The following is a 17,163-nucleotide window of genomic DNA, read 5'->3' as shown; positions in this document are numbered from 1 at the left end:
ATAAAAACAAACACACAAAAACAAAACTATTACATTTAAACATGCGATCCAAAATAATCATTCATCATTTATGGGTAAATTATGTACTAAAAGTGAATACATATGAAGTAATTATGTGTAATCCTGGCTTTTGCCTACAGTTAATCTATTGCCTTATTAATGCCATATTTTATAAATAGTACATTAAAAAATGAATGTCAGAAATGTTACATCATCTTGCTCACTACTCATATACCACAATGCATTACATAAAAGTTAGCAGGGATAGTGGCATCATCTGTTAAACTAATAATTCACAGTCCTTTGTTTTTAGTTTTTCCCATGACATGCTTCTTGGTGTTTTTCTCTGGCTTTATTAATATTATGTAACATTTAGGGGCAAAAATGCAAATTAATAAACCACATGCTGAAGACAAAATTGCAAATATCTCCACAGCTACAGTGAACTTTCCAGGAGAACTGACATATGCTGGGATAAAGGTGATCCAGACTGCACAGAATATTAGCATGCTGAAAGTGATAAATTTGGCTTCATTAAAGTTATCAGGCAACTTTCTCGCTAGAAATGCCAGGACCAAACATATTATTGCAAGAACCCCTATGTACCCCAGTACTGCATAGAAAGCAGCCTCAGAGCCAGTGTTGCATTCTAAAACTATTTTCTTATTGCTGTATCTGAAAACCATGTCTGGAAAAGGTGAGTTTAACTTTAGCCACAACACACAAATTAGTATCTGAATCAAAGTGCATGAACAAACTATGATCCGTTGCTGAGCAGGACCAAACTTTCCTGCAACTTTGCTGCCAGGAAACGAGGCTTTAAAAGCTGTTACAACAACAATAGTTTTTCCCAAGACGCAGGAAATACAAAGTGCAAATGTTACTCCAAAAGCTGTGTGGCGCAGCATGCAAGTCCAGACTGTGGGTCTGCCGATAAAAGTGAGAGGACAGAGAAAACACAAAAAAAGAGAAAACAACAAAAAATAGCTCAGCTCAGAGTTGCTGGCCTTTATCACAGGGGTATCTCTGCAGCGGATAAACACAGCCATCGTGGCCAGTGACAGAGTGGCTCCTAGCAGTGACACAAATGTGAGAGCTATTCCCATCGGCTCAGAATATGTCAGAAACTCAATAGTTTTAGGAATGCACTCATCTTTCCTGTCATTGGACCGGTATTCCTGTGGACAGGGTATGCAATCTGCTGCACCTGTTGAACATGAACTGAAAGTATGAGTTCTGCATCTGGATGTCACATTTGCAGGAAATATATATCTTCAAATGCAATTAAAAATCAACACTGGATCTATTTAAACTAACACTGATATTTGTATTATGGAAATAAACATATTACACAAATTAAATGCATGTGATGACACTGGATTGTGCATTTTTGGTTTAGTATGGCACACATTCTGTCTACCTGTTGAATTGGCTACAGTTCCATCAGCACATGGGATGCAGTCAAAACAGCAGGTGGGTTTTCCCTTTATTTGGGCTTTCCTTGTTCCAATAGGACAAACATTAGAGCAAACTGATTTTGGAACCTGAGAAATAAAGAAATAACACCTTATACAGTGTAATTCATGGTGCAGCCCGAAAAATGTCACATTTACATTAATGTTTCAACAAGACAAATAGTTGATAAAAATATAAGCTTGGTTCATGGAAAAAGTCTTCCTGATTACCATTTTGCCTGTTCGCCACACTATCTTTTTCTCCTGGATACTGAGCTCATAATCACCATTAGCAGCAGAGTCAAAATGACCCAATGCCACATGTTGCACCTGCCCATCTCTCAGCTGCCAGTTAATAATTTCATAAGAAGCAGGAGGGTCACCATTCTCATCAAATAATACATTATCCCCAAACTGATTCCTAAAATCCACCCTTTGAATCTGATCAGTGACCTGAGAAAAAGAGAATAATAATAATAATAATAATAATAATAATAATATATTAACTGTTAGACATTTTTTAGTATTTCTATTCAGGAAAATAAACTCTTTATTTACACTTATATGTTGCTAACAATTACTTGCAGTATTTCCCACCTCTTTTGGATGAATTTCTGATATGTTCAAACATGGCCCCACTGTTTTTTCTCCAGCTGGTTGGCAAAATATTAGCTGGTGAAGAGCATGTGCAATTGCATATGCTGCTTTATACACATTATAACACACTCTGAGCTGTGTGACATTGAAGAAAACATCCTTGGAATTTGTTAATGTCTCATTGCCTGTGCATATTACATTTGTTGCCTCTGTGCCTGCGTGTTCCCCAGGCAAAGCAGGTCTACAGCCCACCATAATCTCCCAGAAATCCCTCACAAATGGTGCAGCTGGATCAATGTAAGGGCTAATGCCTGTAAGGAATGGTTTTAGGTTTGGAATAGCCATCTTCCTCACCACAAATCCAAGGGCTCCTCCCAAAGCTTTGTACATTTCTGGAGTGGAGAGTAGAGGAGCTGTTATCCAGGCCTCACTGGCAATCCACTGAATTCCTGTAATGTTCTGTTTCACAATCTCCTTCATCAAAGGATAAAAGTCAGTCTTAGTAACAAAAGCAAGGATTACTTTGACAGTTGACTCCTTAATCATTTCCACAACATTCAGAATTTTATCCATAGTGTATGTCCGTCCAATTGTCCCAACAAACGCAACACAAACACTAAGCTTTTTAACCTCTTCATTAAAAGCCAGAATCCCATTCCGCCCATAATCATTGTCTGATTGTATGGCTCCAATCCACTCCCATCCAAAATGTTTGACCAGTGCAGCCAGAGCTTTTGCCTGGAAATAGTCACTGGGGATTGTTCTAAAAAATGTAGGATATTTAGCTCTGTTACTCAGACAGGCACATGTTGAGAAGTAGCTTACCTGTAAGAAAAAACACCAATAGAGGTATTAAGAAATGTCACACACCAAGCACTTGAAAATCATCAAATATCACAGAAAAACAATTCAGTAAAATATCTAATTTAATCCCTTACTACTGGCATTTGAAATGGTCCCAGGATTCCAGCCACAGCTAAAGACTGAGAAGATCCGGCCTCAGCTATGAGGGCAGATATTGCTGGAGGACAAGTGGAAGTTGATTCTATCTCCTCTCGTCTACTAGCCACACTTAGTGCAGCACGCAAAGTATTTGTGGGAGATGAACAAGAGTTGAGTATCCTGTAGCCAAGTGATATGTTTGGAAGGAGAGTTGGATCTTTGTTGATTTCTTCAATCGTAAATATCATCACTTGTGTCCATCGAAATGCTCGTAGGTCAAATCTAAAAAGGTTTTGAAATAGGTAATAAATTGACATATACATGTAAGTAGGTCAATTTCAGAAGATAATATTAGAGGAGGATTAAGCATGAAGCATTAAAAAGTCCAATCTGTTTAAACTTACCCTGCACACTTCACTCCAGGTGGGTGTCTCTCAAATGTAGAAGTACTGCTTATGTCTTTGTTGAAAATTGGGAAAATCCCCCCAATCATTATGTCTCCCTGCTTGAACAAACTTGGCATATCAAACCTGCCAAGGAGTTCACAGCCAAAAGTTGTGTTCAAGTAGAGGAAAGACACATATAAGAGCATGGATCTCTCCAGCTCATGCATGTTTGCTCTGCATTTTTTAAGAGAGACAAGGGCACCGCTCTTATAAAATATGTGTTGGATGCAGGTGGATGTGCCCCTTTCATAAAATGTTCATTAATTTCCCACAGGGCACAGCAGTCTTACATTGGTAAATGTGATTGCTATATCCATGACACACACACTTAGTACACGAGTATGCACGTACACACACATTATGAAATCAAAACTGAATTTTTGCCTTCAAAATGAAAAGTTTGGCCAATTCACGGACACTTCACAAATCCCCCCAAGTACTGGGCCAAAATTGAGTACATTGATCTCTAAGGTGAATCAAATTTGTAGCACAAGAGAGATTGAACCAAGATGCAAAAGATGAAAAAATAAAAAAAGGAGGATTCAATAAAGTAGGGCCAATAAAACTTAGAGGTGTATGTTGTATTCTTGTGTGGTGTAAGAATAACGAGTCTCACTCTGTTTCAGTCTTGAAAAAGTAGCTGCCGTTTACTTCGCTGTGCCACTCACTCTGACAACACAAACACACACACACGTAAAACTCCATAACCCTGACGTAAAACGTCATAAAATAGAATAGTGTTTTACTCATACATAACATTTCCCCCCCCCCTTTCAAAACCCAACATAGCCGGGTAACAGTAGCTTATGTATGAAACGTAGTAACAAAGTCATTGAAGCTTGGAGGGCGGACACGGTCCCGCTGTGGCCTGCCCTCCGCCACCATGGGGTGAGGCCTTATGACTGGACCCTGTGGAGGCTGAGGGTGCATGCCTGGTGGCCGTTCAGGAGGAGGCTGAGGAACAGGGATGACAGGCAGGGGCTGCGCGGCTAGTGGCTGCAGCGGATACCTGGGTGGCCTAACGGCCCTTGGCAATATGGGTCTCGGGGGTCTCAAAACTGTCACGTCCGCCACACTAGCAGCTGGTAGCAGTGTAGGCGTGGGCGGGGCTGGCCCCGAAGGAACAGGTAATTTGCGCAGTCGGCTGGCGTGCCAGCGGGAGCCGTCTCTCAGCATAAAGGTGGCCGGCCGTAGCTGATGTGTCACCTGAAGAGGCTGAGACCAGAAAGATGCCATCTTGTTGCATCGCTGGGGCCTACGGGCCCAAACCCAGTCCAACACCTGGATAGCGGTGCTCTTGACTCTTTGTTTCTTATGAAAACGTTGCTTCATCTCCCGCTGCTTTTCCCTCACTGCTGCTTTCAGGTGCCACTGCATCTCGGGGCCTGAGTCTGCCCAGTGGCAAGTCCATCTCACGTCCCAACATGAGGGATGCCGGAGAAGCCTTTGTTGCATGCTGGCTCGCTCTGTAGTGCAAGAGTGTTTGATTGAGCGCAGCCTGAAATGTGCATCCCTGGAACAGATGTGCTCGGATTCCATTTTTCAGGCTTTGGTTGAAACGTTCGACTCCCCCGTTGGCCTGGGGGTGGAAGTATGTTGTGCGGATGTGCTTAATCCCTTTCCCGCTGAGAAAGTCTGAGAATTGCACTGCCACAAACTGGGGTCCATTATCTGTGGTGATAGTGAGGGGCAAGCCCCATCGTGCAAACAGGCCGTCCAAAATATCGATGATGACCTGGGTTGTGACTGTACCTGTTGGGGTCACTTCGGGCCATTTTGAGTGAAGGTCATATGCCACCACTAGGAACCGTTGGTGGTGCGGGACCCCTCGGCCGTGGATTTCACCACAGATGTCCAGCTGTAGATGCTCCCATGGGTGGCATCGCAGGCGGTGGCCCACATTTTCCACTGAGGAGGCATGGCTCACAGTCTTTGTCCATGGTCTCGATGTTGCTGTGCCATTGCCATGACACGCGCACGTAGGCTACTTGGGACCACAGGGCAGAGGGCCCTGGAGACACAGATGTCACCCCAGCATGAGAGTTTGTGTCGCACCCTAGCAAATGGAGCAAGATCCTCAGGCACCCGTAGAGGCCATCCAGTCCGTATGTAGGTGCGCAGAGTAGACAGCGGTGTGTCCTGTTCTGATTCCCGCCGTAGCTCCTCCAATGACCCCACTGTTTGCAGGGGCCCATGTAACAGCTGGATGATCTCGGGTTCTTCCTCGACAGCGGCAGGAGAAAGGGTTGGAGTAGGGGTGTCGATCGACCGAGAGAGGTCTGCAATCACGTTGTCACTACCTGGAGTGAACTTGAGCTGGTAGTCATACTGCCTGAGCCGCTCCCCCCACCTGTGCAAACGGAGGGGCCTGTGGCTGCTGCCTGAGGAAAACAGCAGAGTAGGGAGGGCCTGGTGGTCCGTACAGAGGTTGAACTGGTGGACATACAGATAAAGGTGCCACCTCTCGTACGCCCAGACACAAGCTAGTGCTTCACGTTCACCGACTGAATACCTCTGCTCAGTGGGGTTCAGGGCCCTGGAGGCGACCGGCCGCTCAACAACGTTCTGTGTCTGCGAGAGGACAGCCCCCACCGCTCCAGCTGAGGCATCACAGGTGACAAGGGTGGGGCTGGACGTGTCAAAATGGGCCAAGATGGGGGGTGTGGTGAGCTGAGCCTTTAGAGGGCTGAACGCCTCTGAGCAAGCTGCAGTCCAATTCCACGGCTCCTCCTTTTTGAAGAGGTGGCGAAGGGGAGCGGTGGTCTGAGAATAATGGGGCAGAAACCGGAGGTAGTACGCCGTCATGCCTAGAAACGAGGCTACCTGGGAAGCTGAGGTGGGCTCGGGCAGACGATGTATGGCATCGACGTTTGGGGCTAAGGGTGTGTGATGCCCTTAGCTGACAGGCGAAACACCATAAAGTCAATGGTGGCAGCAGCAAAGGAACATTTCTCGCCGTTCAGGGTCAGATTGTTCTTCTGGAGGGCCACAAACACCCTGTTGAGCCGCTCATCGTGAGTTTGCATGTCTGGGGTATGGACCACAATGTCATCCAAGTACACAGTGACCCCTGGGATACCAGCAAAGATTGTGGCCATAATCTTTTGGAAACAGCTGGGGGCGGAGTTAAGCCCAAATGGCATCCGGGTGTACCGGAACACCCCGGCATGTGTGACGAAAGCTGTCAGGTACCTGCTGGCTGGGTGAAGGGGCACCTGAAGATAGCCCTGCCGCAGGTCGAGCTTCGTGAACACTGTGGAGCCGTAGAAGAGAGTGGTCAGCTCCTCCAAGGTAGGTAGGGGATCCTGATCTGGAATAATGTCCTTGTTGACACGCCGTAGATCCACACAGGGTCTTAGCTCCTCTGTTCTTTTCTTTGCTAGTACAAGGTTTGAAATCCAGGGGGCGGTGTCGACTGGTTCGATAATGCCTGCCTCCAACAGCATCTTCAGCTCCTTTGTGACCTCATCCCTCAACGCGAGGGGAATCCGGCACAGGGGCTGTATGACCAGGGGCAGTGTTCACGAGAGGTCTGTGTGTAAAAGCCGTGAGGCAGCCCAGTCCATCAAACACAGCTGGCCATTTCTGCCCCCAGGTGGAGGTGACGTGGTGAATGGGTGAGCCGCTGTTGTCATGCAATGAGAACCCTAAGGATGTAAACAGGTCAAAACCCAGGAGATTGGCACCCCGCTTCGCAATGTGAAACGGAAACGTGTGGATGCGCTTGGATCCATATCGCACCTGTACCCGGAGGACACCCACGATCCCAATCCTCGAGCTGTCGTATCCGAGCAGAGGGGTGGAGGGCATGCGTGCAAAAAACCTGCAGTAAGTGTTGCGATTGAGGAGGGACGCAGCCACCCCTGTGTCGACCAGCAAGGGAAGGGTCACATTTCCGAGCTGCACTGTGCATGTCTTAAAAGTAACATGGTTGATAGAGACAGTTCTGATCTCTGCACGGTCATTGTAAGATGACAAGGGTCTGGGCTGTGATGAGTGGGAAGCAGGAGCAGACCTACAAACTTTGTCAAAATGATTGGCTTTCAAACAGTTCCTGCATATCAGTCCTCGGGCTGGGCAGTTTGGAGCCCGTGTCTTATGTGAGCTGGATCCACAGTTACTGCAAGTCACAGAGTTACGGCTGTTTCCCTGCCTGCGGTATAGCTGCACTGGAAAACACCTTTTGATCCTCTTGACTTTCAATAGGTTGGAGCTGTTGTGTATAGAGCCCATGTGGATGGGGGTGTGGCGAGGGCTGTCAATCAACGCGGTGGAGCACTGTAGCGCAGATTCCACCTGCGTGGCTTTGGTCAGGGCATCATCCAGTGTCAAGTCATCTGGCTCCGAAAGCAGTTTTTCCCTGATTTTTTCACATAATATGCCCTCAATAAGCTGGTCACGTATGATTCCATCCTGAAGCACACCATAGTCACATGCACGCGCCAGGTCCCGCAGGTCCGTGACATAACTCAGGATGGACTCACCGGGCCATTGAAGCCGCTTCCGTAGTCTGTACCGCCGGAGGATCACCCGCTGTTTACCGACAAAGTGGTCCATGAGGAGAGCGACAGCTTCCACGTAGGTCTCTGTGCAGCCGAGGGCTCTGAATATCCTCTGACCCTCCGTACCGAGACAATGACGGAGCATCGCCACCTTCCTCTTGTCCGGGATGTCTTCCAAGGCCATGGCCTCGAGGTAGATGCTGAAATCCTCCAGCCATCCGGCCCACGGTACCGGCGGGTCGCCGGGGACAGACAAAAACGGCGCCGGTGGAGGTAAGGAAAACCATGTCGCCAAATGTTGTATTCTTGTGTGGTGTAAGAATAACGAGTCTCACTTGAATGAAAAAGTAGCTGCCGTTTACTTCGCTGTGCCATTCACTCTGACAACGCAAACACACACGCATGTAAGCATAACCCTGACGTAAAACGTCGTAAAACAGAATAGTGTTTTACTCATACATAACAGCGTACAGCAGTTCAAGAGGAAAATACTGCATGAATAATAATTAAAGCATAGGTTTAGGTTTTTTTTCTTCTCATTTTTTTTTTTTTAATTTTGATGTTCAACTAATGTCAATATGATGCTTCAGCAGCCTAACCCAGGATTTCTACCGGGTCCATCAGCGGTGCGGAACGGCTGCGCCACGGTTTTGCTCCATCCAGAGCTCTGGGAGAGATATCTGCCTTTTAAAATGAAGTTGCACTGTTAATATAGTAATTACGGCAGCCCAATCAAATCCAAACGAGTGCCTTTAGGCTACCGTAATTACTGTAGTAGCAGCATAACTCAACTGCCCTATTTTGTTAACTTGCTCAAATTTAGTTGATTTAGTCATTTTCTTAGATTTTGCTAATGTAACAGATGGAATATCATCTTTGTCATTTTTGTTTCTTATGTTCTTATGTTATGTATTTTGTTGTAATATGTACTCATTTCACCAAAAATCCCCCATTTTCTGTTCTTGGTATTGTGAGTATTGTATTAGGTTGTATTCTAGCACCCTCTGCTGACCATTAGCAGACATACTGCTTCATTCAGGAGGCTGAAGAGTGGACAACTGCTGAAGTGCAAGAACGCATTAACAGCTTTCAACGTGAACTCAGGACACGCACTCAGGCAGGTCCTCATGCCTCACAGAGACATGCAGTCAGCCACACTCAGTCAGACATGTCACTTGAAGTGGAGACTTCACAACCAGTGCTAGCCAGTCCCACTTCACAGCACTCTTCTGCCTCAGGGTTTACTTCACTGGCCCCAACTGCAGCTACATTCGGCACAGCACCAGTTTCAGCCCTGGCCTCTCATCTTTCACCCATAGCAGCCCAATTTATTACAGCATCAGCAGCTGTCTTGACCCCAGAGCTTTCCCAGCCACCAGTGTTTCCCTGCACAGCGCCAGTGTTCAACTCCCAGCCCACACGGCCAACACCATCTCTCCCAGCTGTACAGCCCAATCTTGATCCAGTTCACTGCCAATCTGCCCTGACCTCCACTCCAGCAGTTGACATGAATGTCATGCATGCTCTTGTCAGCCTCTTGGATCGCATGATGGCCCATCAGAATGTGCAGACTGCAACCCCTGCACCGACCCCAGCACGACAGTTCGCTCCAGGGCCTTTTCACAGGAGAAATTGTCAGGTCTGTGGTGATGCCAGCCATTCCACACTTATGCATTGCAGGAAAGAGAATCTGTGCCTCTCATGCAGAGAAGCTGGAGTTATTGTGGGAGAACCTAAGTCAGCTGAGCGTATTGTGCTGGTTGGCTGTGGAGGAAAGCCGACCAAGGCCAGACCCATTGCCTTTGCTAGCAAAGCCCTTAGTAAGTCACAGCAGAAATATCCTGCCCATCGCCTTGAGTTCATGGCCCTGAAGTGGAGCGTCACTGAGAAGTTCAGTCACTGATTGAAAGGGCATGACTTCACAGTGTGGACGGCCAACAACCCGCTCACCCATATACTGACCAGGGGTGAGCGGGTTGTATACTGACCAGTGAATTGGTGTCTGAGCTGCTGTGGCTGTCTGGTGTTGCCAAGTCTCATACCACCGCCTATCACCCCATGGGCAATTGTGGCACAGAGCGGTTTAACCGCACCCTTGGCAATATGTTACGGGCCCTCCCCCTTAGAGCCAAGCAAGACTGGCCACAACAAATCCAGACTTTGACCTTTGCATACAATGCGACTGTCCATGAGACTACTGGCTTTGCACCCTTCCATCTGATGTTTGGCCGTGTCCCAAGGCTTCCGGGGGACATTGTGTTCAAGTCTGTTCTGCATGACCCCATTGTGGCAGACTTCAGCAGTTACTCCAAGACTCTTCTGTCATACCTGTCTGAAGCTGCCAGAATCGCCCAGCAGCACACCACCAAAGAGCAGGAACATCAGGCCTGTCAGTACAATAAGAGAGTCAAGGGCGTCTCTCTACAGGTTGGTGCTCGGGTGCTGCTCGCCAACAAGGGTTGACGGGGCAAAAAAAACTGGCTGACAAGTGTGAACCTGCAGTTTATACTGTTGTTGAGAGGAACCCAAGGACTCATATCTACAGGATCAGTAATGTCTCTGGTCAATGCAAAGTCGTGCACAGGAACCTACTGTTGGATGTGAGTTTCCTTCCTGTCCAGGATACGCTGGAGGGTCAATCCTTGGTCAGTCCGTCTGATGCTGGTGACTGAGTGTCTGTGGTGAGACAGATGGCCTTAGTAGCCTGGGGGAAGAGTCCTCTCAGGCACGGACATCTTGGTGGGTCTTGTCCGACACAGGCCACACTGTCAGGGACACTGTAGTAGAGGAGCTTGTGTCACAACTCATGAACAACACTAGCACCCACTGTGACACAGGCGACAGGATGGACAATGTACATGTTGCCCCTGACTTACCTGACTCACAGAGAGTTGCAGTCCCCAATGAAACCACTGCTCCTATTGACTCTGAAGAGACACAGACTGATAATGTCCCCACTGAAACCACTGCTCCTGTTGGCTCTGAAGAGACACAGACCGATACAGCCCCTACTCAGGCCTGTCATTCTGCTGACTCTGAAGAGACGCAGACTGTTCCTGTCGTTGCTCCTGACATACCTCATCCCTCTGGTCACAGACCGAACTTACCCAGACACGACTCTGACCAAGTTACAGTGCGAGACAGGGTGGTTACTAGAGTGGGGAGAGTGGTTAAGTCAGTCAACAGACTCATAGAAAAACATTACATGGGGTCTGGTAAAGCCTCAGAAGGCTTTGTCTGTAGCGTAGAAGGTTTTGGAACAGTTTTATTATGTGTTTTGGATGTGTACTTGGTTGTGACACTGTCAGCTATAAGAACTGGGGGACCAGGTATAATGAGGTGTAGGCTGCACCTTAATGTTCCTAAAGGGTTGGAGGCCTGATCAATCTCCTTAAATCTTTTGATCTGTTTTTACGGATAGTTTTTTAAACTGGACTATGAGCTGAGATCTCTGTGTTGACTGGTCCAGAGCGACAAATGTGTATGTCTTTGTGCATCCTAGCTGTTAAACTCAGGTGTAAGATGATTTTGGTGAAATTAAGGGGGGGTGAATGTAACAGATGGAATATCATCTTTGTAATTTTTGTTTCTTATATTATGTATTTTGTTGTAATATGTACTCATTTCACCAAAAATCCCCCATTTTTCTGTTCTTGGTATTGGGAGTATTGTATTAGGTTGTATTCTAACGCCCTCTGCTGATCATTAGCAGACATACTGCTTCATTTTCCGTCTCTCGTCAGTCTGCATTTATCCTGACTGAGAGAGGTGTGTTGCAGAGATAAAAGAGCCTAAGAAATAACGTTTTGCTGTCTTTTGGACTCATTTTAACAGCTTAACAGAACATAACGCACACCGACCCAGTTACACTTATACTATGTGTCAGTAGGCTACGTAGCTAGTTGGTGTCTTTATCTGTCTGTTTTATTCGTGTTTGTTGCTGAAATACGATCGGGAGGCTGCACGAGTTGTTTTATTTTGAAAAACTGAAGTTTTATTATGCCAATTGTGTCTGACTTCCTGCCTGGTGCAATCGGCTCTGTTGAGCTTGTCGTGATTTAGAAACGACTCCGTCAAAAATAGAAATGCTGCGGATTGATAGCACTGTGGCGCTGAGAGACGCTGCTGGGACGCTGCTAAGACGTGCCCGGTGGAAACACTCTCATTGATTAGAGTGCAGCAATCAGCTCCAGTGACCGCAGCGCAGCCATTCCGCACCGCTGATGGACCCGGTGGAATTTGGGCTTTAGTTAGCTAAATTGAGTTAGTATTTTCCAAAGTACACAGAAATTTTAAAACTAGGTTCAGGAACAGAAACAGTACTTAAGTCACACCCTACCCGCTCTTTCCCCCTTCGTCTAATTTCGGACACGATCTCTGACAGAATACACTGACTTCGATCATCATGGATCAAGAGATCCTTCTTAACGCTTCGGACGATGACTTATTCACCAACCTCCAGCCGACTCTCGCAGTCCGGAAGTCACCACTAGAAGTCCAGTCACTTCGGCAAACTCGGCTGCGCCCAGCAATCCAAGTTTCCCGGGTCTCACGTCTCTCTTCTTCTGACAACAGAAGCCAGCAACTCCCTGACCGTAACCCAATTCCAAAAGTATCTGACTGAACTTTTGCCCGCTTGAAGCAAGAACTCAACCGGTTGCAAATCCCTTTTCACCACTCGGACAGAAAATCAGCACACTTCAAACTTTACATGAACCCTCAGCAAAACACCAGACTCTCCCTCCGCAATCCCCAGCCACTTCCAGAGTCTGCAACGCCATTGACATCATCGTATGGCACAGGGCCATACATACGGAGCCATCTACAGCTGCTCCCCCAGAGAGCCAGGGCATTTCACACCCTAGGCCAGCTTTCACTAACCCAGAGCCGCAGCCACCCACATCATTCACTATCGTCCTGTGCACATGCATCTCTTCATCCCCGCATCCTTTTTTCTCCTCAGGCTCCTACTTTTGCTGTCCCCCTCCAGTGGCCACCAGGGCTGCACCCCCGATGGCATCAATTGCTATTCGGAGGTAATGTTTTTTGTACATTCCCATCCCAAGCACACATGCTCCTGTCCTCTGGAAGGCATTTTGGGGGTCATCAACACGGACCAGATGACGAGACAGCTCCCCCACCAAAAGTCTCATCCCACACTGGTTCCCTCCCCACATCCACCTAGAAGATTGGTACTACATCCTGTGCCTCCTCCCATCTACCTGGCACCTGGCATCAACCTTTTCCTTCATGCTACATCCCTTCCTACCCCTCCCTTTACCCCTCATCCCCTACCCCGACCCCTCAACCCTCACTTCTCACTCCCAACCCTTCGACCCCTCGACCCTAACCCCCACGTCCCTTCGATTCTCATCCCTTCCTTCCCACTTTTTCGACCCTCACCCCTCATCCCCGAACCCTTCAACCCTCTTCCCTCAGCTTTCTCCTTCCACATAATAAATCTTTAAGCTCACATCTGATAGGGCGTGGTCTCGGTTAGTGAATTAGTGTAGAACTCCTGTTTTTGCTTGCTAATCTGTGGCAGAGATTCTGTAAATAGTAAATGCAAACACTTTAATGGTATGAGGGAAAGGTTTCTAGGTAACTTCTCCTACAAATTTCTTTGCAAAATAAATCTCATTGTTTTGCATTAACACAAATAAATGGAAAAGGCTTGTGTTAGTGGATTTTCTTTATTTTGGACATCACAGAAGCAACAACCTCAAAAGCATCCATCAGACGATTAAATAAATTATTTAACTTGACACCCTTGAAATACATCAGTATTAAATAGTTCTTTGTGGCATTTTCCCCATCAGATGTTTTTTTGAGTTTCGTTCTGGCATGAAGATAATAATATAGCACTTTGGAACAAATATGCATATCAGCAAACCAAAACTAGAGGACAGAATGGCAAATATCTCTACAGCTACAGTGAACTTTCCAGGAGAGCTGACATAAGCTGGGATAAAAGTGATCCACACAGCACAGAATATCAGCATGCTAAAGGTGATGAGTTTAGCTTCATTAAAGCTGTCTGGCAGCTTCCTAGCAAGAAAAGCAAGTACAAAACATAAGACAGCAAGAAGGCCGATATAACCCAACACAGCCCAGAAGCCAACAGCTGAACCCAGAGCACACTCTAAGATGATCTTTTCTTTATAGTACTTCATATTCATCTTTGGGAATGGAGGGTTTGTACTTAACCAAATTATACAAATCAGAACCTGAATGAGAGTAAAAATCAGAACACTGATCCTCTGCTGAAGAGGCCCAAACCATTTCATAACATTATTGCCAGGAAGTGTAGCTCTAAAGGCCATTAACACTACAATAGTTTTCCCAAGAACACAGGAGATACAAAGAACAAAAGTGATCCCAAATGCTGTGTGGCGCAGCATGCAGGACCACTGAGTGGGCCGGCCTATGAAGGTCAGAGAACACAAGAAACACAGTTTTAATGATAACAGTAGCAAGAAGCTCAACTCGGAATTGTTGGCTTTTACAATTGGAGTATCTTTATGAGTCAAAAATATTATTGATGTCAGGAGAGATAAAAATACACCAATGCAGCCAAATCCAGTCAAAAGTGCCCCCATGATCTCTTTGTAGGAAAGGTACTCAGTAGGTTTTGGAAGACACCGATCTCTCTTTTCATTTGGCCAAAATTCAGGTGGACATATCAAACAGTCTGGAGAATCTGTAAAATATGTGAAATCAAACAGACATACAATCACAATACAAAAATGTATACTTTTAACAAAGAAAAGAGTATTTTTAGTTATCTTTACAAAAAGTAAGATGAATTAATGAAATTATGAAATCCTTACTCACTTGTTTGATTATTAATTGTTCCCTCTGGGCACTCAAAACAGTCGAAGCAGCATATAGGTTTACGCTTGTTTATGGCCTTGCGAGTCCCTGGTGGGCATGGTTCTCTGCAGACAGACCTTGGCATCTGATTAAGCAAAACATAGCATGTTAAAACTAATACAACTAATTGTTTTGCTTATCACTGAAAATGCAATATTTACTAAACTCTTTTTAAGTAAAGCTTTTCATTTAGCTGTGAAAGAACCAAAATGTAATTAAATGTACCTTGTTGCTGTTTCCCCCCCAAACTATTTTGGTATCATCTTTAAGTTTGAATTTTTTTCCCTCTGGAAAAGAGGTATCATATTGACCAATATTTATAATCTCAACAGAGCCATCTTCTTTCATCTGCCAGTTAACTAAGTCATACTGGGCAACTGAGTCTCCATTTTCATCAAAGGACACTTTGGCTCCATTTTGGGTTGTGAAATTCAAATATTTAATGTGTTCCAACACCTATAAAGACACAGAACAAAACAAGCAAGTAATAGAATTTTCTATTACAATTATGGGCCTAAATTAATTCCTAACATTTATGGAGATATGGAAGAATGGAAAAGTGTGTCCAAACGTTTGACTGGTACTGTATGTTTTGCATTAAACACAAAGAATAGTCTGAATTAATACACCAGAACTCACTAGCTTAGGCTGAACTTCATTCTTGCTCACACAGGGCTTTCCCGTGGTGGGATTTGAGCCATCTTTACATTGCAATAGTGCATGAAGGGCATATGCCACCAAGTATACAGCTTTGTACACATTATTCTCAGCCCTGAAAATTGTCACATCCGTGTAGTCACTGGAGACTGTTTTTAGATCTTCTGTGCCAGTACACATAGTAGAGGTGTTTGATGGGGAGAAGCTGCAGTCAAAAAACTTCTCCCAGAAAGATTTAATTATTGCACTCTGGGGTTCATCAGATGGTTTAAAGTTGAGTAAGAATTCACCAAGACCTGGAATGGATGCCTGGGGCAGGGCAAAGCCCATGGCTCCCTGTAAAATGCTCTTTCTCTCAACAGAAGCCAGGTCTTGTTGTGTGATCCAAGACTCAGTGCCAATCCACTGCTTTCCAGTTATGTTATAATTCTCCATTTTTGACAAAAATGATTTTGTGAAAGACAAGGACATGAACAACAGAACTACCTTTGAAGAGGATTCTCTTACTGTCCTTACAATAGTATTAATCTTCCCTTCAGATGTCTTTGTGTAAGGTAATCTGTATTCAACACATATTCCCTCTTTAATTCCATCTTCTACAAATAAGTCTGTACCTTCCTCTGAGTACATGGCCATTGAATAAATAATCCCCACCCATCGCCAGTCAAAATATTTCATAAGCTGTACCAGACCTATGACTTGAAAGCGGTCACTTGGCACAGTTCTGAAGAAGGTGGGGTAAAGTTTCTTGTCACTCAAACAAGCACAAGTTGAAAGGTAGCTTACCTTCAAAGAAAAAAAAACAAACATTTATCAAACACATTAATCCTAATAAGGCATAATATATATTGTCAGAGTTTGCAAATATAAATAAACAATTGAAAAAATGACATTTGAAGAGTTTGCAATTATTTTCCATTTATTCCCCAACCTCACCTGTGGAATGGATAATGGGCTTAGTATGCTGTTTATATGTTCACTCACTCCAGAGGATGAATGGCCTAAGAGAGCCTGGATGTGACCATTGCAGCCCTTCGAGTCCTCTCCATTTATAGCTTCTACAGCTGCTCGTATCAGATTTTCACTCCCACAGCCATTGTAGAGCCTGTATCCCAAAGTCACTCCTGGAAGGAGCTTAGTGTCTCTGTTGATTTCCTCTACAGTGAAAATCAATGTCCTGGCAAACTTCAATTCCCTGTCATTCCAACTGCAAACAGAGTGTTGAAAATATTATTAGTAACAAGGTATTACAGCTGATCATTTTGCAACACATAAAAACATGTAAAACAACATAAAATTGTACATATTTCAATCATATTCACTTACTTTTTGCAGTATGTATATGGAAGTGCCTGGTAGTCATTATCCTTCAGTTTACGTGTACTAGTCATAGAGAAAACTCCCCCTATAATAAGATCCCCTTCTTTAGAAAATTCCATGAACCCTGTCTGCCCAATCACTTTGCATGTTTGGTTTTCTGACTTTGTCCTTGTCAGCAGAGTGAGTAAGATGATAGTGATCCAACCCATCACGAGGCACCCTCCCCTTCACTCAAGCAACTCTGACCTGGGAGCTGATTTTTATAGCTTACATGCAATAGCATCAACAGTTGCAATGTTGTAACCCTTGTTCCATCAAGACTCTATGAGTATTACTCTCCTTCGATCACACACATGCAGTCGTCCACTGAAA

General features: G+C 45.3%; 2 protein-coding genes across 2 annotated transcripts; both read right to left on the bottom strand.

Moving 5' to 3' along the window:
- Positions 1 to 293: 293 nt before the first annotated feature.
- LOC133980144 (extracellular calcium-sensing receptor-like) lies at positions 294 to 3,534 on the bottom strand. Its single transcript, XM_062418734.1, has 6 exons — positions 3,398 to 3,534; positions 2,990 to 3,275; positions 2,052 to 2,876; positions 1,686 to 1,907; positions 1,421 to 1,544; positions 294 to 1,207 (listed from the first exon to the last, which is right to left on the bottom strand). Exons 1-6 carry the CDS (start codon positions 3,514 to 3,516, stop codon positions 294 to 296), a joined length of 2,490 nt encoding a protein of 829 aa, XP_062274718.1. The 5' UTR covers positions 3,517 to 3,534.
- Positions 3,535 to 13,670: 10,136 nt separating this feature from the next.
- Positions 13,671 to 16,862, bottom strand: LOC133980959 (extracellular calcium-sensing receptor-like). The gene is made up of 6 exons (XM_062419849.1): positions 16,798 to 16,862; positions 16,408 to 16,678; positions 15,454 to 16,257; positions 15,040 to 15,270; positions 14,776 to 14,899; positions 13,671 to 14,641 (listed from the first exon to the last, which is right to left on the bottom strand). Exons 1-6 carry the CDS (start codon positions 16,860 to 16,862, stop codon positions 13,728 to 13,730), a joined length of 2,409 nt encoding a protein of 802 aa, XP_062275833.1. The 3' UTR covers positions 13,671 to 13,727.
- Positions 16,863 to 17,163: the final 301 nt, after the last annotated feature.

Source organism: Scomber scombrus, chromosome 5 (assembly GCF_963691925.1).
Source record: "Scomber scombrus chromosome 5, fScoSco1.1, whole genome shotgun sequence".
Classification (NCBI taxonomy): Eukaryota; Metazoa; Chordata; class Actinopteri; order Scombriformes; family Scombridae; genus Scomber; species Scomber scombrus.
This window is presented reverse-complemented; position numbering and strand designations above follow the sequence as displayed.

Coding starts and splice junctions, on each gene's coding strand:
- LOC133980144 (XM_062418734.1), bottom strand. CDS start 3,516: ATGCCAAGTTTGTTCAAGCAGGGAGACATAATGATTGGGGGGATTTTC. Junction 3,276..3,397: donor CCTGGAGTGAAGTGTGCAGG/GTAAGTTTAAAC, acceptor AAACCTTTTTAG/ATTTGACCTACGAGCATTTC. Junction 2,877..2,989: donor GACCATTTCAAATGCCAGTA/GTAAGGGATTAA, acceptor TTTTTCTTACAG/GTAAGCTACTTCTCAACATG.
- LOC133980959 (XM_062419849.1), bottom strand. CDS start 16,862: ATGACTAGTACACGTAAACTGAAGGATAATGACTACCAGGCACTTCCA. Junction 16,679..16,797: donor CCATATACATACTGCAAAAA/GTAAGTGAATAT, acceptor CTCTGTTTGCAG/TTGGAATGACAGGGAATTGA. Junction 15,271..15,453: donor ATGAAGTTCAGCCTAAGCTA/GTGAGTTCTGGT, acceptor GTGTCTTTATAG/GTGTTGGAACACATTAAATA.